At 30.6% G+C, this 22,115-nt stretch overlaps 2 protein-coding genes across 2 annotated transcripts; both read left to right on the forward strand.

The window, feature by feature from the left end:
* The first annotated feature begins 258 nt into the window (after positions 1–258).
* Positions 259–1,723, forward strand: LOC136077096 (uncharacterized). The gene is made up of 2 exons (XM_065791658.1): positions 259–682; positions 875–1,723. Exons 1-2 carry the CDS (start codon positions 437–439, stop codon positions 1,493–1,495), a joined length of 867 nt encoding a protein of 288 aa, XP_065647730.1. The 5' UTR covers positions 259–436; the 3' UTR covers positions 1,496–1,723.
* A 14,309-nt stretch (positions 1,724–16,032) lies between these two features.
* On the forward strand, positions 16,033–18,693 carry LOC136076574 (uncharacterized). Its single transcript, XM_065789888.1, has 6 exons — positions 16,033–16,173; positions 16,440–16,527; positions 16,865–16,976; positions 17,520–18,012; positions 18,098–18,207; positions 18,388–18,693. The coding sequence occupies exons 1-4, from the start codon at positions 16,043–16,045 to the stop codon at positions 17,780–17,782; spliced, it is 594 nt and encodes a 197-aa protein (XP_065645960.1). The 5' UTR covers positions 16,033–16,042; the 3' UTR covers positions 17,783–18,012; positions 18,098–18,207; positions 18,388–18,693.
* The last annotated feature ends 3,422 nt before the right edge of the window (positions 18,694–22,115 follow it).

The raw sequence follows: 22,115 nt of genomic DNA on the forward strand, positions 1-22,115 counted from the left end.
ATTTACTGCAACTTCATTGCAAAAGTGTTTTCCATATAAAACACTTTTGCAATGAAGTTGCAGTAAACAAATCTGTTGGACCAGAGAATCAACTATTTAAATCTCTAAAGCAGAACTGGCATGGTATTGATGCAAACAACGAGAAGATGCTGTTGAAATTTAATCACCAGAATGTTAAGGGTACTTGGTTGGAGAAGCAGGCTCTATTGGCGCTAAAAACTTGCAAGGACCTGATAGATAAAAACAAGTTTAGAAATAGTCAGGTAAGGTTAAAATAAAGAAATATATTACTTTAAAACAACTTTATACCAAATATATATACCAACTATAAAAATAGAAAGAAGAAACATAAAAGTTTTTAATTAAGTTGTAAATTATATACATTTAGACTTTTGAGAAGCGCAAAGATTATTGTGAACTGGCAGAGCTTGTAGTTATGTTCCTTGAAGAAGATCAGACAGTTAGGTATAAAATTCACAAAACCGGAGCTATTTCACACGCCAGGTTCATGGCAAAGGCATTGTACTATATGAAGTTCAATTTGCTTCTCCCTAAGATCAGACAGGTTCTTTTTCTGAGTGATGAAATTGTCAAAGAGATCAACAGAATGGCTGAATACATTTCTCTTTTCTGGGCATCGTGGTTTTTGACCTGCGAGTTTTCTGATTCTGCAGCTTTTGAAGTAAAACTTAATTTCCTAAATATTTTTATATTAGTCTCATAATTTAAGAATAATTTGTTTCAAAAAAATACCAACTAAATTGTTTTAGAATAATGACATAAATAAATGACACTTATTACATTAGATGTTAGACGTGTGATTATCAACCTTACTTACTATCTGTATTGCATTATTTTTAACTCACACTCTTAGGATCAACGAAACTATTGGCAGATGTGCCATTACAATGCGTATGAGCCTGCCGCAGAAGTGGTATTAAAATCATGGCGAAACCATATGTGGTATTTGGATCCATCAACCGTGGTGCTGGCGCTAGCATGTTCTAATAAAGATCACTACATCGAAATGGAAAAGATGGCAAAAGTTCTTTATTCAACCCAACGGAGTGGCATTAAAAATGTAGGAACGGTTAGAACCAAAACTAAAATCCTTTCTGATAGCAGTTTTTTGTTTAATTTAGATCAACCACCAGGTCTTGAATCATATATTTCGCCAGATTCCTGGTTAATTTTTGATATCCTAGGTCATACTTCTGAAAAATGTCTATGGATGAAACTCCCTCAGATTTTTTGGAAAGAATTTCCAGGATACAATGAGTTTCAAAGCTTCGTAAAATCTGTCGAAGTTGTTAATGACTCATCAGAACGTGCAGTAAAACTCATTCAAGATAATGTAGAGCGTGCGAAGAGCGAGGAAAAACTTCAGAACCTTCTCCAAATGAAAAACTCTTGGAAAAAGCAATTTAAAAAGACGAAGAATGGATACAAGGAGTCAGTTACAACGCCTGCTCCCTCGCTACTGGCTGTGAGTTAATAATTCAAAACCTTTCCAATATCTCTAATAATTAGAATTACCTTACTGTAGACTCTAAACCTTGAAAATGTATTTAAAAAAAAACTAAATTATGTGATTTTTAGAGATATGTGTCTTAAAGGAAAGAATTTATTATATATATAATAAATATAATAGCAGCTATGGCAGTACTTAGAGTTCTTACTTTAATATCGGAGGTCCGAGGATTGATGCCGGTTTAGTCATATAAACGACATTTACTCGTAAAAAATTTTCCCGCGGTGCTCTGTGATGAGCACTTAAAATTTAATGAGAATTTAAAATAACACACACAAAATCTAAGTATATATTTTCTGAAATATATCAACACATTTTGATCTAGTTAAATCTACAGCAAAATATTTAAAGTCCTATAACAAATCTTTTGGGGGTAACCATTTTAAGTTTGGCTTTGTTTAATCTTAGGTTCCAATAAAAGTAATTTTTTTAAAAACATCATTTGATACCAATAAGAAGTAAAAAAAAAAAAATTGCACCATGACTGAAAATGACCTCATAGATCAACAAAAAGGCACTTTGAAATAACACAAATGTTGATTTTTCTATCAAAATCAGTGAACGGTAAGCATTGTGTATTTCTTAACTCGAAAAGCACAGTGTTTTTTTTGGTATGGGAACACATGAAGAGAATATAAATGAAAAAATTAACTGGATTCGACATCAGAATCGATTCGCGCCGTTGTGTTGAAAACTGCTCAATTTTGGTCATAAATTGCCTAGTGCGTAACTTCGAACGACCGGCGCGAATACTTCTAACAGGAAAAAATAAAAAATAAAAAAATTTGACTTATAAATATTACCTCTACGCCACTCATTAGCGACTCCGCATGTAATTTGGTTGTCAAAAAAAAATTATGGGATGGCCTAATGTATAGCATTGGAAAACTGTTACGCTTTGCATTTGTTTATTTTAAAGTTCAAATGATTATAAGGCATTATTTGAATACTAGAGTAGAGTCAGATAGGTTGATATGTGAGTCTACGTAAAATGGCATAACAATTCCGCCTATTTTTCTCAGTGATGATCCTTCTGAGTGGCCAGATAATGTTTCTGACGCACAGAGGTGTGACATTGTTAAACGTGGTTTTAAAAAGATCGATATTGATTTTCCATACAATTTAGAAAGAAAACGATTTTCACTGAATTATTATAACCGCAAGATGAAGAATGGAGAAATCTTTGAACGCATATGGCTCATATATTCTTTGAACAGCAATAAAGTGTTTTGTTTTTGTTGCAAACTTTTTAGGATAACTTCTTCACCATTCCGGCAAGGAATGAACACTTGAGGGGGCTTGTCAAAAAAAATTAAAGAACACGAAACATGCAGTGCACATTTCAAGTGCTTTGAACAATGGATGACTTTACGAAAAGGTTAACTGATATTTTCTTTAATTTATTGCTTTGTTACTATTTTTTTCTTAATTAATTTCTTTTTCCTCAATTTTGGTAATGCAGGCATTGGAAATCAAGCTACCATAGACGAGAAACAACAAAAGTTGCTTCCTAAAGAGCCGATATTTTGAAGGGCTGTGTTAGTAAGGATACTAGACATTACCTTATTTCTTTCTGCAAGAAATCTTGCATTCCGTGGTTCAGACACAGCCATTGGTTCAAAGAGCAATGGAAACTTTCTTGGGGTGTTTGAATTACTAGCTAAGCATGATACCGTTCTCAATGAGCTTATGCAAAGAATTCAGGACAAAGAAACCAAGGAGCACTACTTGAGCAATGACACACAGAACGAGTTGATTAGACTTTTAGCCAGAGAGATTGAATCCAAAAACTTTTCTAAGGTAAAAAAGGCAAAATACTATTCTATTATTTTAGATTGTACGCCAGACGTTTCGCACAAAGAACTAATGAGCATTATTCTGCGATCAGTAACATGTACTCCTGGAGTAAGTATCGACATTTCCGAAAATTTCTTTGGATATCTCACAGTAAATGATACCACTGGAAAAGGGCTTTTCAATGCATTTTTAAATCAGGCATAAAAAATTGGGATCTAAATATTTTAGACTGTCGAGGTCAATCTTACGATAATGGTGCTAATATGAAAGTAAAAGTAAAAGTTATTCAAGCAAGGAAATAAATCCTAAGGGCTTATATGTTCCATGTGCATTCACTCAATCTTGTTATTGTTGATGGTGCACTGTCATTCATCAGTGCAATTTCTTTTTTTGGTGTTCTTTCAAGGTTATACACGCTCTTTTCATCGTCTCCTCCTCGATGGGAAATTTTAAAATCATGCGTGACAATTTCAGTCAAACCACAATCAGATACCAGATTGGAAAGTAGAATAAACTGTGTTAAACCACTTCGCTTCTATTTAAAAGAAATCTTAGAGGCACTTGAAAAATTGGAAGAACATGTCTTAGAAAAAAGAGATAGGGCAACAGCCACAGAAGTACGATCGCTGACAGAATATATTAGAACATGGCCTTTCTTATTATCAATTATTATTTGGTATGACGTTTAATTTCAAATTAATAAATCAAGTAAGCTGCTTCAGTCTTCTGCAACCTCTCGCTACATATTAGCTAGTGAAATAAAGGCAACAAATGCATTTCTTTATGAGTATCGTAAAAATGGATTTTTTGACGCACGTATTAAGGCATCAGAAATCGCAGAAGTATTGGGCATTGAAAAGGTTTTTCCGAAAGTGCGTTCTCTAAAAAAAATCGATTTATTCATACGAGTGTGTTAATCACACTCGGTAATCTGAACATTGGTATGAAGTAGATTACTTTTTGTCACTAATTGATATGTCAATTGCATCAGTAAAAGAGCGTTTTGAACAGATCAGCATTGTCACAAAGCTTTATGACTTTCTTTAACGATCTGAGAGTCTTATCAAAGCTTGTAATGAAAATTCTCTGTCTGCTTATTGCAAAAATTTGCAAATAAAGCTTGCTGATATAGATTCTGAGGATTTAGAATCGGAGTTAAAACGTTTTGTCATAGTTATAAAGGAGGAAAAAAATGCTCTCCTAAAATCTGCATATGACTTTCTAAACTACATCTACAAAGAAGAGCTGCAAGAAACTTATCCCAATCTAGTTATTGCGTTACGAATCATTCTTACTTTACCAGTTACTGTTGCAAGTGCAGAACGTAGCTTCAGCAAGTTAAAACTAATTAAAACATTTCATAGGTTAGTATAAATAATCTTGCTTCATTATACATAAATAGATGTAGCTTTATTTCTTTGTATTTTTAAATAGGCCAACACTGGTCGATGAACGTTTGTCTTCCTTAGCAATACTGTCTATTGAGAACGAGGTTGCAAGAACATTAAGTTATGAAGGCATTATAAATGAGTTTGCAAGCATGAAAACACGTCGCCAACCTTTTTTTTGATAGTTTGCGACGTACTAACGACTACAATGCCACTGTAGTAGTCATATATAAAACTTTATTTTTTTATTTATTAAGCTTTGAAGGCGGTCATCTAGCACAGTGTGGACAGTTTGTATTAACTAACAAGTTTTGAGTAGAAGTGACACAAGAGTATCCTAGAAGATGAAGAGTAGATGACTCATCGAGTACATCACCGTTCATAAATATAGGGAGATCTAAATTATTGCGATAACGATTGGCTGAAAAAAATTGAGTTTTATCTGTATTGAAGTTCACCAGCCACTGTGAGCCTCATGCTGTAGCAGTAGTGAGATCCTTTTCAAGCTCAAATGTCCCCTCCAAGCAATCAGAGAGTGTTGGTTTCTTATCTCGACAAGATTAAATGGTAGTATCATCAGCAAACAATGCCACCTTAGATGTGAGAATATCTGGAAGATCGTTAATGTAAACTAAAAAGAATATAGGGCCAAGGATAGAACCTTGAGGAACCCCTGAAGTTACAAAATAAGAAGAAGAGAGCTGTCCGTCGAGGGCAACTTTTATACTACGATTGGAAAAGAAGGATTCAATAATCTTAAAGGTGTTGCCAGATAAACCATAAGAAGAAAGCTTAAAGAGAAGACCAGCATGCCAAACTTTATCAAAAGCTTTTGAAATGTCAAGAGTGATGGCCTTAACCTCTCCACCTTTATCTAATACACGATAAAACCTATCAGTTATTACTGTTAGCAAATCAGCTGTAGAACGAGAAGATAGAAATCCATATTGATGGTCAGAAAGTAATTTATTAGATTCAAGATGAGAAATTAAGTGTTTGTTAATTAAAGATTCAAAAACATTGCTTATGATAGGAAGAAGATTAATGGGACGGTAGTTAGACGAATCAGATCGCTCTTTAGAATTTTTGAAGATAGAGATAACCGATACCGCTTTCCAGCAGGCTGGAAAACAAGACTCTGATAAGCACTTGTTGAGCAGTTTTGAGAGTATAGACGATAGCTCCGGAGAACACTTCGCAAGACAATGACAGGTTTGTTGTCTGGGACACAAGCTGTAGAAGAGTCTAGGCAGGAAATCACTTTAGATACAGAAGCTGGAGTGATACGAATGTCAAGCAATGGATCAACCTGTTTGTTGGCAATATCAGGTAGAACGCAACTCGTGGAACCAAGAGATGATATTGATGAAAAGTTTTTAGCAAACAATTCAGCTTTGTCTTAAGGTGAGGTGACAAAATCTGAACAATACAAGAGAGGTGGAATTAAAGATTTGCCATTATTTTTATTACTATTAAAGATTCTCCAGAAGTCACGAGAGCCTAATTTTTGAGATGAGATGCGAGATTTCATGGCCTGAGAATAGCAGGCTTTGGCGTTAGACAAAACCTTTTTACAATGATTTCTAGCAGTAATAAACAGACGTCTGTTTTTTGGAGAATTGTTTTGCTGATAAATATGGAAGTAATGGTTTCGATTGGCAATTGCAGCAGCACAGTGTGAGGAAAACCATGGAGGAGAGTGAGGCTTGACCTGGAATCGTCGAGAGGGAACAAAAGATTCCATGCCAGCCTGAATCCACGAAGGTATGTAAGAAGCACATTTGTCGACAGGTAGACAAAAGATTTCTACCTAAGAGCCATCACGGAGAAAATCACGGAATAAATCCCAATCAGCTTTACTGTAGTTGTAAGAGGTAAGATAATAGGGGGATTCAGGTGATGAAGAAGAATGAGATATTAGTTTTAGAGAGATCAAACTGTGATCAGAAGCACCTAAGGGTAAATGTGAAGAAACTGAGCACTGACTAGGATCAGAAACAAGACATAAGTTAGGTAGAGAAGGTAAATTATTCGGGTTGTCTGGAAAGCGAGTTGGAAAGTTGACTATTGGAGTTAGGGATTGAGAAAGACAAAAGTTATGGACTTTAATGCCTGAAAAATCACTGACACTAGAGCCAAGCCATTCAGAGTGGTGAGCATTAAAGTCACCGATAACAACTATATTAGCTGATGAATAAAGAGAGAGGGCTTGGTCAATATGATCAGAAATAACATCAAAAAGAGTGCAGTCTTAAGATGAAGGAGAGCGATATAGAACAAAGAGAAAGGCAATAGAGTGAAGTGGTGCTAATCGAAAGCACATAAAAGAATAGTCTGTGGATTCAAACCTAGTTTCACGACAAATGGGTAAATTCTTATGAATGTAAATGCCCAGGCCTAGCATGTGACTATTGGAGTCTTTACGAATAAAAGGAAGATAACCATCAACACTAAGATTGCAAGATGAGACAGCCGAACTCAAATTAGTCTCACAAAGAGCAAGTAGGTCTGGTGAACTTTGCAAGAGATATGACTCAACAGAAGAAAAGTTACTTCGAAGACCACGAATATTAGTGAACGATAGGTTAAGAGAACTTGGTGATGATGATGGTTTATTGTGTTTTATAGTTTTTGGTACTTTATTCATTTTTAAATTTTTTAAAGAATTTGGCTCAAAGCATAGATAGTACTCAGTACATTGTTTAATAGCCCAAGCAATTGTCTGATTACTCTTAATAAATCCTAAGGCGCAATAAAGGGCTCCAAATGTGGCTTTGGCAATGCACACCAAAAGTACAAACAAGGACATGCACAACATGGCACTGTTAATACTTTGATATTTTTCAACTGTTGATGGAATCAGCCTCTCTGAGAGCTACCACAGAGTTCAGGAAACCTGACTACCAGCCGGCCTCAGAACCATATAACTGAGTTTTAGAGCTGTACCCTCATTAGGAGATAATAGAACGAGTTGCTTAGTCATAAAAACAGAGACACAAGCAAAACCCATGCATTGAGTCAAGAAGATCCAGCATTCAACATCCTAAACTGGAAACAATGTATTAAAAATACATCTGCGCCAGTCTAATAAATGAAGAAGTGGTGCGAGGCTGGTCAATAGATAGAATCTGTTTACCCCTTAAACCCCTTAATACTCCTTTTTTAAAGTTATTGCTGTTGTTTTTAACTATCGATCTGCCTTCTTTGGCAAAAAATGATGTCTCAAAGGTTTCCGGTGTTTGGATTACTTCTTTAATGTGAGGACTGACACATAGTGCTAAAGTTGTGTTAATACAGTTTTAATTTTGCCTTTAATATATTTTATACGTATATAGCGAGATGATATAGTTTCAAGCAAGGTGACTGGTTCTATTAATGGGTCTCCTTTTAATCGGGGGTGATTTTAATGTAGGACGGTAATACCTGACTCTACCAGAAAGTCAGGTAAATTAACAACAGTGATAGTTGAAACCCGTTAGTCTGTTGTATGGGCTAGAATTTGTTAAAGTGCATAGAAGTGATCGAATCAAGCTGCTGGGAGTACCAGTTCCTAGTCAGTTTTTGCTAGTTCAAAACTTCGTAGAGTTAAGTTTTACTGATTTCATGATTGTGGAGTTCAGTCTTTTACATTATCCGTTCCCATGTGGTCGATGTGATATTGTTTGTGTCTTGTTGACACCGTTTTCTAAAAGAAAGTTGTTTTAGTTTTCTATCTTTAAACTGAGTGCCACAATCGGAGTGAATGTAAACAGGAGTTCCAAAAATATTTCTAAAAGATGTTTTATTACTGTGTCAGAGGATATTTGGGAGAAAGAGAATGCCAATTGGTAGCTGGAATAATCATCAATTAAAACTAAAAGGTATTTGTTTGCGGCGCCGGGCCAACAAAATTAATAGCAAGTCTTTTCCATGGTCAGGTTAAGGAGATGAGTTGACCAGACGGGAGTTGAAAAAATGTTGGTTTAGGCGCACAACATACCGGTCAGAAATTTCACCAATAGTGTTGGTTAAATTTTGTGTCTAGCAGTAGTGGTTCAATCATGCTACTCCTCGGTGGCATAGTTTGATATGTAATAGTCGTAGTATACTCTAGTAAGTATTTATGGCAAGATATCTAGAGAGTGAATCTGCTCCAATATTTTCTGGTACAGATATATATGAAACATTGAACAGACATTTGGATAATTCTAACGCAATCTTGTAAGTTTGCGACTTTTTATTTGATAAAAAAAGGAAGAAAACAACTTTTTGATCTGTTAAAATATTGAATTTTGGAGCAGCAAAAAAGTAGATGTTTCCATCAACGATAAGTGTTAGAGATCCATTTAGCATAGTATACAAAATAGCCTATCAAACTGCCTAATTGTTTAATGTTAATTGGAGTCGGATATTGTTGTAAGACCTGGAACCTTTTTGGATCTGGTTTCAACATTCAATTTTCTATTAGGTGTCTAAGAAAATAGAGCGAGGTTTGAGAAAACTTGGACTTTTCATTGTTTATATTTATTCCAAAATCGTTTGTTTCTACTTTAAATGTTGTGAGTTTTTTGTCGTGTTCTTTTTGATTAAATTCTTATATAATACCGTCATATACATAAGGGTATATTTTTTGTAGTTAGCATTTTGAGACAAAATCATCCATGATGCGTTGAAAGATAGATATTGCATTTGTGCACCAAAATGAGGGTTTTTTTAAATTCATACAGTTACAAAATAGCTTCAAAGGCGTTCTATCAATAATCTTTCTTTGTTAGAAGGATTTGGTGGTAGACATTTTTTTAGGTCTATTTTACTGATTATACTGTTTATAGCTATCTTATTTAGGTCATCTAATCTAGGGCAAGGGTAAAAATCCAGAGGAGTATGTATACTTATGTACTAAGAAAATTGATTACTAAACGAGAATTTTTGATTATATGTTTTTAAATTTGGTCTATAATAAATAATTGGGCTATTATCATTTAAGAGCCGAGTAATTTCACTATTTACAAAGTCTGCATTAAGATTGTGTCGTCGTGAAGATGTTGCAATCGGAGTTGCGATGTGTGAATTCCAGGAATAAGTTCATGTAGTTTACATTTCGTGAAAGATAGGGTAAAGCGGAATTGGATTGGTTCACGTTTTCCTCCAAAACAAAGTGTCAGAGCTGAGTGTTTATATAAAATTTTAAACCAATGATAGTAGTTGTTTTATCACAAAAAATTGAGTTGAATAGGAGCGCTTTCCTATTATTAAGATACCGTCATTTTGGCCAATGATCTGACAAATTATTAGACAAATTAATATAAAATGATTTAAAAAATATTTAATAAGACAAATTAATTTCCTAATATTTGTGTTAAAGTTAAGTTGTTACCAGACATAAAATTTAGATAAATGATGGTAAGAGCCTATACGGACCGGCACTGGTATTCCATTAATTATTGTATTTATAAGGCCTGATTATTAATTTATAGAGGCTAAAGATTTTAGATTTATGCAGGCAAAGATTGTAGCCGTAATGTAAGAGGTTATCATTGTTGTAGTCATTATTACACTAATAGTTTGTTGCTGCACCCTTTATGGGTGTTTTACTTGGATATTTTGGTTTCATGCTGCTGTTTTGACTTAATTTGTTGGTCTTAACTTTGCGACTTGTGAAAATTTATTTTCCGCAAGAGTTTGTGCATCTTTAAAGTTCAATTGATTCTCGATGAGTGGAGAAAATTTAGCACCGCTTTGAATAAATGTCCACTCGATGAGTGGAGAAAATTTAGCACCGCTTTGAATAAATTTGTTGGTCTTAACTTTGCGACTTGTGAAAATTTATTTTCCGCAATAGTTTGTGCATCTTTAAAGTTCAATTGATTCTCGATGAGTGGAGAAAATTTAGCACCGCTTTGAATAGATGTCCACTCGACGAGTGGAGAAAATTTAGCACCGCTTTGAATAAATCTAATTTATCTGCATCTATTACTTTAGCTTCTAATTTATCTGCATCTATTACTTTAGCTTTTAAGATACGCATTTGTAGCATTCTTTTCCAATATAGATGTTCTTCTTCTAAGCAGTTCCTATCGAAGAGTTTATTGGAATATTTTATGGTCTATTGTGTTAGTAGGATAATAGAGTAATATTGATGTAAACCCGATCAGGACTAATACACATCAGCTATGAGATGAAAATCTCAAAAATGAGATTTTCTATGGAAAATTTCTATGAAAATCTTATGGAAAAACCATGGAATTTCAATTGGAATTTGAAACACGTCTCGATTTTTCATGGAAAAACAACGAGTTTTCAATAGAAAACCATGTGTGAGTTTTTCAGAAACAAAAAACTAACATCATACTAAAAGTGATATATATTTAAAAAGCTATTGAAATAGATTACGAAAACAACCATTAAAGAAATATAACAGTTTACATGCTTAACATTTTATATATACTATTTGATAAAAATAGTATATATAAATTTGATAATTATCAACTTCAAGCTCCAACAAAATAAAAAGAAGTATCAATACAACAAATTCAATCCCAAAAAAATATCAAGGCCATTTATAATTGTGATCGCACCGCCAACTGTAAGTGCAGAACCAGGTAACCTTCAAACAAATTACCATTCACATTTTAATATTCGTTATTGTTTTTACTACAGTTAAAACAATCCCCAATCTAGACAATAAATCACAAAACTAATATATAAATAATAATATAAATAACTTTCTTTATTTACTAGTTTGTTTATACTTGTAGTAATGATCTATTATAATTTACTTTATTTTTGAATGTTCTACATAAACGTTGGCACATGTTGGATAAAATTTATATATAAAAAAGTAGCAATAAATTTATCATAAGTTAAAAAAAATAATTATAAGATATTTGCCTAAGCTATATGCACGGTGAACAACATCATTGATAATGCCACTTACACCTTCCTACTTATAATGTAGTAATTTAAATAAAATGATAAAGTTAAAATAAAAAGATTTATGCACAAACTTAACATATATAAATGTTACCTGCGTGTTAGAAACTTTTAGTACAGAACAAGGCAGCAACAAATTTAGTATTAATTACAAATTGTAATTTTCTAAAAAACTTCTTTGTCTGTGCTATCTGCATGATGTTCAACATCATTTATATTTCCCGTCTTACCTGCCTGCTGATAACGCAGGAATTTAAATAAAGTGATAGAGTTAAAATGAAAGACTTATGCACATAAATAAATGTTACCTGTATGTTGGATACATTTATATAGAACAAAGCAGCAATAAATATTTTATTACTAATAAATGGTAGTTTAGAAAAAGCTAACTTCTTCGTCTGAACAATATGAAATATGTAAAACACTATTTCTATCGCCAGTCAAACCTGGCTGCTGATAATGTAGTAATTTAAATAAAATAATAAAGTTAGAATAAAAGACTTACACTGTAAAAAACCTTGTGTTGAAAAGCAACACTTTATCTTGTGTTGCTTTCATGTAACACAAGTTTGTGTTAAATTAAAAAAATATGATTTAAAAGAGCATGCGTTTCCTGGAAGCGAAAATACTTTGCTATTTTCTTGCTGACACAAGTCTTGTGTTAAAGAAGTCTCAAGATACGCATGCGTAAAACCTCATGGAATTTGTATCATTTTCATATAACGAATTTTTTAAATTTACATTACTGCTTTGTCAAAATAAGATTTATAATTTTTAGTTTGTATTTAATTACTCACAATGTCTTCATTAATATTAACTATAAAAAATGGGTTATTTTTGAGTATTTTGTGAGTCCATTTTAGTATCATTGGAGACTGTAAGTGATCTTTTGAAACATTTTCATTATCGCCATGGTATTTCTTCAATACAAATTTGTAAAATTCCTTGCAGACAAGGTGGTTGTTGCAGAACATATGACAGTGTCCATACCCTTAAAATTTATATAAAATCATTTATATATCACTTGGATGCTTTCTATATAAATGATTATATAGTTATATAATCATTTATATAGAAAGCATCCAAGTGATCCTCATCTGGAATATGAAAGTATAAATATTTCTCCTGTGGAAAGTAATGATGAGCTAATAGATCACCAAGGTAATTATACATCAGCACATATTAATAAATATAACATTCATAATATTTGTTCAAGTGCATTAAATGGGGAAAAGATAAAAGAAATGATTATAGATGTTTTAATGACTCTCAGATGCCGTAATACAAGTGAAGTTGTAATTCAGTATGTAGGTAAAAGTATTCAAAATATTTTATCCACTGTAATTGAAAGTATACAAAAAACAATGCACAATGAAGAAACAGTCGCTAGTAGAGTAAACGATGTCCTAAACGATATTGAATGTGAGTGTGTAAAATGTAGTTTAATTACATCTACATACTTGCAAAGAAAACAATTACAACAAAAAGGGATAGTTGTACCTATTGAAATAACTGTTGGGTTCAGATCTGAAATGTGTCATAAAATTTCTAGAAGTAATGTGATAAGTTATGTTCATGAAACTATGCAGTATATTCCTATACTAGAAACCATTTCTATGGTGATTTCTAAGCACACAGTTGATAAAATATATAATAACATTTATACAAAATTAAATAAATTAACTTGTTATAGTGATGCAGAACAATATAAAAATCACCTATTATATCAAAAACATCCAGATGCTCTTCAGCTGCAACTATACTTTGATGATTTTGAAACAGTAAACCCTTTAGGTTCAAAAACTAAAGTTCACCAAGTTTGTGCTGTTTATTTTTCCATAAAAAATGTCAACACAAAGAGATGCTCTAAATTGGCCAACATATATCCAGTAATTTATTGTTTTGCAGCTGATGTTGCAAAGTATGGATATAAAAAACTTTTAAAACCATTAATAAAAGACTTAGTAGCTCTAGAGAAAAGAGTTAAATTGTGTATAAACGGAACTTACGTTTGCATATATGGTGCAGTAGTTATGTGGTCTGGGGACAATTTTGCATTGCACCAAATTTTTGGATTTAGTTCAAACTTTAATGCTAATAAGAGCTGCCATTACTGCTATACAACAAAAGAACAAATGCAACACACTTTTTATGAAGATCTAGACTTAAGAACTAAGGAACATCACATTGCAGATTGTCAAGCAATTTTTGGTGATGCTGATAGTAATAAATTGTCTGGTGTATATAAACAAAATCCCTTGTCAGAGCTTCAGTATTTTTCTGTTGCTGAGAACATTTGCCCAGATTCAATGCATGATATACTTGAGGGTTGTTTACAGTATGAATTAAAAATTGTTCTTCATCGCTTATTACTAATTGATTGCCTGTTGACTATTGACGAATTCAATGGCTGACTGCAAACTTTTAATTTTGGCATTGATAAAAAAAATAGGCCATTGCCAATAACGCGTGAAAAACTTGTTTCTAAAGACAAAAGGTTAGGTATAAATGCAACACAAAGTTGGTGTTTAGGAAGGTTTTTTTTGTTTGTTGCTTGGTGATGTTGTAGGAATTGATAACCAGCATTTTCATTTAATTCATTTACTAATGGAAATATGTGGAATAATCTTTGCTCCAAAATTGACTGTTCATTTAATAACTTATTTAACAGAGATGATTAGCGTTCATCACAATTTGTTTACAGAAATATTTTCTGGTTATACTGTTATTCCAAAACAACATTTTCTTATTCATTATCTTACAAAAATGTTACAACTGGGACCTTTTCCAAGTTATTGGTGTATGCGATTTGAAAGAAAACATGCTCCTGCAAAGGAGCAATGTCACATTTTGCACAACTTTAAAAATGTTTGCAAAAGTATTGCATGGCATCAACAATTACAATTACATCTTCACTTGTCAAATTTTGCAAGTATACTCAGTATAGAAGTAGGTCCTGGTCTTGAAATTATGTCTGCTTGCTTACCTTTGCCAATATCTGTTTTTAGTGAAATTCCACTTTATGAAGAATGCTTTTGTGCAAATTATGTTATCAAAGATGGTGTAAAGTACATGCCAGACTTTATTGTAGTTTTAGGGCTAACCAAACTTTGTCTCCCACGTTTTGCAAAGATTCTGTATCTACTTGTCCGTGAAAATGAATGCACACTCATAGTTGAAATTTATTTTAACAAACACTATGATGCTTATATTGCTGGCTATAATGTATGTAAAACATCTAAATATAAAGTTGTTAAAATAGACAATTTATTTGATTCTCATGTACTGTTATTATCAACTGGCTTCAGAAAGTATTCTGAAGAAAGTTTTGTTATAACAAGACATGAGTATATTAACCTGGATATATTACAATAATTTTTAATTTTTGTTATTGATTTGATTTTATTATTGATGAAACAAAATTATCATAATAAAATATTTACTTTCTTTTTTTTCTTAATTATGAATTCATTTTGAAGTATTTTTGTGTTTATTCAGGATTACCATTCAATCTGAAAAACCTGGAATAGCTGGAAATAGCTTTAGGCAAAACCTGAAAAACTCAGGGATTTTTTTAGAAAACTATATATATTTTTTAAATTATGAGCAATAGTTTTTTTTTAAATTTAAAAGACTAAACTTTTAAATTTTAGTAACATCTTGTTATTTAAGATAATTTTTGATAATGTCGTTCTAAATAAGCAATTTTTGTTCAAACATTGACGGTGTTTATTAATTTTCTTACTTTTAATAAAGGTTTTTTATAATAATGGATGAAATTAATAACTTCTTAAGTAAAGTTCTTCCAGTGGAAGATATTGATCGTCTCTTACCACTTCTGGTAGAGCTAGGTGCTAGTTCAATAGAAGATTTGCAGTTTTTGAACGTTGAAACAGATCTTTCTAATGTGCTACCTCTTCTTAAAAGGCGGAAATTAGAAGCAGCTTTAGCAAGTTCAAAATCTAAGCCTGTTCAATCACAAAGTGGGGGCCTGATTGGTATGTTAATCCAATTTATTTTTAATAAAAAAAATTATATTATTTTGTCATTTTTTTATTGATGTGACATGCAAATAGCAACAGTTAGATATACGATTTACTCTATGATATACTATAGAAACATCTGTGGTAACTCCTGTTGTATGTAACAAATCAAGCGGTTCAAAAAAGATGGTGCATACTTTTTTATTATTTTATTATATTTTAACTTTATTTATATTTTATCTATGTTTAACTTCATTTAAATATTTTTTACATATTTTTTTAAATTTTCAGGTTTTATAAACATTTCATCTGAGTTTTTGAATAAAAATTAAATATGGTTGCTAGAAGATTCTATTTAATTTAGTTTTTTATACAGCTTTATAAAACTAAAAAAATCATTTATTGGTTTCTTCTATTAGATTGTGTCAATAATGGATGCAATAGAAAATCATCCTTTAAAAAGTAGTATCGTTATTGAGGCACAGAAGACTGTAATGGATGATCGCTTGCATCGTCTTCTTGTCAAAGTAGCTTGCTCATACTTAATTGATTGCTACGGAAAGTAAGTTTTATAATTATAAAAAAAAAATCTTTATAATTCATGGTTATGTAATTATGTTAATAAACTATTTCTGTACCATTAAGTATGTTAATTATATCATGTAGTTAATTTAATTTATTATAATTGACATAACTACATAGTTAAATTAGTAACATAATAATATGCGTAAATGTATATAATATAATTACATAATTGATAGCTAATAACATTTATGAATTAACTATATATTTGTATATATTTAAATTAAACTTTAATAACTTCTACAGCTATCCTCCACCAGAGCATCAATTAGCCATGGCAAAAAGTATTGTTTCAACTTTTAAGTTTAGGGCATGTCGAAGCGGAAATGGACATGTAAGTTTTTTGTTTTTTTTCAATTATGTAGTAGTCTATACTATTATTATGGAACCTAATATGTGAAACCTATATTTAAGGAAAAACACAATCACTGCGCCAGGTTTACATGACCTCATTCTAACTTTTATGTCTCAACAAATTACCCTTGCAGTATTTATTAAAATTCATTGTGGTGATAACTTGTACTTAAATTAAGCAAAACTTTAAAAAAGAAATCTTCCATTAACATTTGTTTGTTTACTACTTAGTTCACAAAACTTATTAATGTTATATGATTAATTTTGATAAGTTTTTTTATTGTCTTCTAATTACAGATATGTATTTTACAAAATAGGAATTATACTACTGTCCAGGTACATTGAAAGGTTTTCTGACTAATCGTTTTAGAGAAATTTATCGTCGTTATCCAGCAGATATAAAAAAATACAGTTCTCGCAATAAAAAGAGTATGTTAATTTTTTAATTTTTTTTTGTTAAACAATTATATTGGAGATTTATAGTTTTTTTGTTGAATAATTTTAATTTTCTATATATTTTATAAAAAACACTTTTTAACATTTAATAACTTTATAAAGCATTTATTAACATTAAATTCATAATAAAATTGTATTGATACATATAATATTTTAAAATAAATTAAAAGTTTTAACAAACGTTACCCAGCGGGCATCGGACCAAAAAAAGACGTCTTTTGAACGTTCAAAAGACGTCCAAAACGTTCAAAAGACGTTCGATACGTTAAAAAGACGTTAAAAAGACGTCTTTTTATGTCCTGTGCCCGCTGGGTAACAGTTAAACACATAACATTTTAATGCTCATGTTAATGCCATTTTTTTAAAATTGCAAAACTCCCCCTACGAATAGGGAAGGACGTAAAACAGGTTTTATACAACTTTAATGTAATAAAGTATAAATATTATTTTTATAGTTTTATATTTTATGTGTTCTTTAAAAATATTATTTGTTTTGTAATATTTTTTTACTGTTAGGTAATGAGTTTTTTGCTGTTGGAGATGGCTCAATGCAAATAAACAACGAAGAATATGAACTAATAAAGACAAAATTGATGCATCTTGTTTATACAGACCGAAATGAAAATGAGATAGTAGAACTTATGAACAAATCACGCAGGCAAATATGGATCCGAAATGATTCGCCAACAGCTAGTATGATTCTTGAGGAATTTCCAAGATTTTTGGACACTCCATTGTTGGTAAAAATTTCATTCTTTGCTAGAAATTTTTTTTTTTAGGTGTAGTTTTTAGGTTAAACTTTTGCATTATATAAAAAAAAAATATGTAGCGTTTGCTTGTACTATTCAGTTAGATGATGAATTCAAATCCATTAATCAAAATTATGTAGAAAATGTTCCAGTTTTATTGGAAACAAAAAATTCTAAACAAATAGTTGCATACTGCAAGCTGACTGGCAAATGCATTGACATTATAGGCGATACAGATACAGAAGGGAATAGCAATACAGGTAAATAATTTTCAGAAAATCTCAAACGAAAAAGTTATATTTATAAAATCTTGCTTTTATCTATGTAATTTATAACTTTGTTTAGATGCATTAGTACTAAAATTGTCAAAGGCCCTTGTTTATCTCTTGCCAACTATGGGAAAATATCGTGTTTCAGCAAGTGCAGCAATGGTTTTCCTAATTGAAGAACTAAAGGTAAGATTTATTTTTAAATCTCAATAATTTCTTATATAATAATTATTATACCAATAGTATATAGTTTTAAATAAGTATAAAATTCAATTATACTAACTACTGTTCAATCTGCTATATCTTGTTATTTTAAATATTTGTTCGATTTACTTCAAACATAAAATTTTTATCACACTTTTTTAGGATGGCGAGACTCTTGAAATGTTTTTTAATCGCTCAAATGCAAGACAGCAACCTTTCATTTTGTCGTGTGGATTGTCTTTTTTCGTTGTGTATGATGGGAAAGCAATTATAGTAAAACCTTCGAAAGTTTCTGTTGCCTTTGACTATCTCTTCAAGTCTTTTTTCGTTTTTAATCTTGAATATCCAAAGCAAATACAAGTTTTATATAATTTATTTCAAGAATTAGTTTATAAACTGCCTGGATCTGTTGCCAGCACAAAAGCACGTAAATTATTCGAAAAGATTTCTCAAATGTAGTATATTCAGCTCGAAACATTTTTATCAAGAAACGCTAAAGCCTTAATGTAATTGCGTATGCAAAAAAATTTTTGTGAAACTATTTAAGTTAAAAATATATTTTTATTCAATTTTATAAATATATCATATTCAAACTAGATAATACATTATTTAAAATAAATGGATAAAGTATATACTAATATATCACGTAAATTTGGTTCAGATCTTAAAATGAAATTTTTATATATACTTTTTGAATTCAATTTCTTAACAAAGTTTTCAATAAAATGAAATTATACCTCGATTATAATTTATAACTTGAATTAACAATCATCGCGGCTTTTTTTAGTAATTTAATTCAAGATTGCGCAGTATGGAATATGTCTTAAAACGAAAATTATGATCTAGAAATAAACCAAAAATTAACTTTGCGGATAAATGCGAGATTATGAATAAATTTCTACACAATGCCTTGTGTTGTTTTTTTAACACAAGGCATTATGTTGAATTAACATCATCTTGTGTTGTTCATATATGACAAAAGTTTTGTGTTGCGAAACACACAAGCTCGTGTTTTTTTAACACAATGTTTTTTAGAGTGTATGCAAACACTATTAAATTCAAAAATTATTAATATTTTTCTTTACTATTTAAAACATAATGAATATAATAAATATCTGATTTATTAGGTATAGTAATTTAAAACATAATAAATATAAAAGTGTGTGCACAAACTAATTTATTTTTAATTTAGGCAGCACTTCACATTAATTAAATATATTTCAATATGGAAATATAGTTTTCCTTCTCCACCTGGTTGTTCTTGGAAAATCATTACAATTTGAATCTAAAAGATAACGCTTTTATTATTTTCGGTTAATTCGTACTCAATTCGCCGGTTCAGATTGACAGCTTTTAGCCTATTCAAAAAAATAACTCTACTACTTATTAGTAAAGTAAAAATATAATAAATATCCTTACTAGATCTATTCGTTCACTAAATCCCTACTAGAATGGTCACGTCAACTAAAAGACAAAAGAAAAATTAACAGATCTAAAATTGAAAAAAATCATTTATCATAAAATGAAGTGTTTTAAAACTTATTAAATATTTATCGTATGATAAAGTGGTTTAACTTTAACATTTTTATACAAACTAAAGCCATTAGAAAAAAATTAAAAAAGATAGTAACAGTTATCTTTTGTACATTAGTTATCTTATCTTATCTAATCAACTGCTTATCTAAGTTTATATAATACACTGGTTATTTAATATACATTAAATCTAAAATACTTGTAGTAAACCAAATAAACATTTAAAATCAAATTGATTAACTTTGTAATACATACACATAAGGAGACTCGACATTCTTGCTATACTATTGCAAGTTATGCAAAGTAAGCAAAGCTATTGCCAATAGCTAGATAGATAAATATAAGCATTTTAAAATGCATCATAATATGATTATATCATATTATAATAGATTAAAAAAAGCATACATATATCTACATATATTCTACATATTCTACATAGATATTTTCTAGCGATTGCAAGTATGCTAGTTGTTTATGTCTGTGTGTTTAGTTTGAATCATATTAAATGTAATGTATTATAAAAAATACATTGAAATTACTCGCAGGTAATGCTCAATTTTTCAATACATCTAGATAATTTTGAATGAATGTTTACATTAAATAAATGTTGAATATATCAAAATATCATTGCATAATTCAAAATACATGGGCCAGGTATTTTGTTTTACTTATACCTAGCTTATACCTTACATATATCTAGTATTCCTGCTCTAATCCTAAGTATAAGCCAGCAAATACTTAGACTAGATTAGTCTAAGTCTTTGATTTAGCACAAAAAAGTTTACTGTGAAAGAAATAGTAGATGCAACTGAGTTGGAGGACCAAACATTATAAACATTTTTGCAGAAACTGAAGGTAAATTTACCCTAAAAGAAAGAAAGAAAGGTTAACTTTTCTATTAGTAACCTATTTATTTTGTATGACTATGATAAAAAAGCCTTCATCAAAGCATTCACCAATATAAATGATTTGTTGAATGCCTGAATGGGCAAATTTTATGAAATTTATTTTTATTTATTATTAATATAGAAACATTATTTAAAATCTTTTTTGCTATATTATTATTATTTTTGTGTTAATATATAAACGACATTAAATCAATATCAAAATTTATTTCGCTAAGAGGAGGTCTTACATACACCGAAACGTCACTGATCACAGCGCACTAAACCACTGAGCTATCAATGATATGCGTTTAGGAGAAAAACAAACCTAATTAAAAATCCGTTATAAGTTCCACGCATGCAGAAAAGTTGCCCATGTTAATTTTTTTGCTCTTAACGCAATTTTTCATCACGAATTATTTTACTAAAAAATATTGTAAATTAAGCAGAGGTACAGAAAAGATTGGTGTGGAATAGATAAGTATAGAAATGGTAGGTTTGATGAAGATATAAAGTATTCAACAGGTCCGTAAAGCTAGGATATATATATATATATATATATATATATACACACACATATAAGGAAAAAGTATACAAAAAGTAAACGTAAAATAGACTTACAAAGATCCCTATTTTTACGGGTCTGGTCAACTACTTTAGATATTATTACCAAAAGATTGATCAAACTCGAAAAAGAAATTATAAACATTTCAACATAAATGAGTATTACCAAAGCTTTGGAAATATCTAATCAAAAGGTATCGTCTTTAGAAAAACAATTAAACGATGTTAAAAAATATATTCATGTAAAAAATATAAACGATGAAGATAGTCACATCAAAACTTAAAAAAGTAATAATATAAACAAAGAAAGTAAGGAGTCAGGTAAAAGAAAAAAACGCTGTAAATAAAACAAACAACAAGTTAAGGGAAAAAGAGGATGGATCAAGAAGGAACAACCTACCGATAAATGAAATAAAAGAAAGCAAACACGAAAGCTAGGAAGAGCAAGTTGTGAAACTACTTGAGATACTTGAAATCAAAGATGTTAAAATTGAACGACCACATAGGACCGGACCAAAAGATACTAAAATAAAGAGAACAATAATCTTAAAACTCCTAAACTATAAAGACAAGATAGATATCCTAATGAGATCTGTAAGGGTTAGAGGAATGAACATTTATATTAACGAAAATTTTGTTACCAAACTGTTTAAATAAGAAAAGATTTAAAATATAAAATGAAAAGATAAAATGTTAAAAAAAAAGAATAAGGGAAGTATGCATTTCCTTCGACATTCGTGAATAAGTAGAAAAGAAAGTTGACGCAAAATATCGCTAAGTATAAATCACTTTATTTATTTTTTGATCCCTAATATTTTACGGGATATATATTTTTAAATGAATATACATTTTACATTCGTCTTTTGCTTATATGTTAATCAAAATTCTTTTCTCTCCAGCCTTAAATTG

This window comes from Hydra vulgaris, chromosome 02 (assembly GCF_038396675.1).
Source record: "Hydra vulgaris chromosome 02, alternate assembly HydraT2T_AEP".
Classification (NCBI taxonomy): Eukaryota; Metazoa; Cnidaria; class Hydrozoa; order Anthoathecata; family Hydridae; genus Hydra; species Hydra vulgaris.

Coding starts and splice junctions, on each gene's coding strand:
- LOC136076574 (XM_065789888.1), top strand. CDS start 16,043: ATGGATGCAATAGAAAATCATCCTTTAAAAAGTAGTATCGTTATTGAG. Junction 16,528..16,864: donor GTCGAAGCGGAAATGGACAT/GTAAGTTTTTTG, acceptor TTTACAAAATAG/GAATTATACTACTGTCCAGG. Junction 16,977..17,519: donor CAGTTCTCGCAATAAAAAGA/GTATGTTAATTT, acceptor TTTTACTGTTAG/GTAATGAGTTTTTTGCTGTT.
- LOC136077096 (XM_065791658.1), top strand. CDS start 437: ATGTTCCTTGAAGAAGATCAGACAGTTAGGTATAAAATTCACAAAACC. Junction 683..874: donor CTGATTCTGCAGCTTTTGAA/GTAAAACTTAAT, acceptor TCACACTCTTAG/GATCAACGAAACTATTGGCA.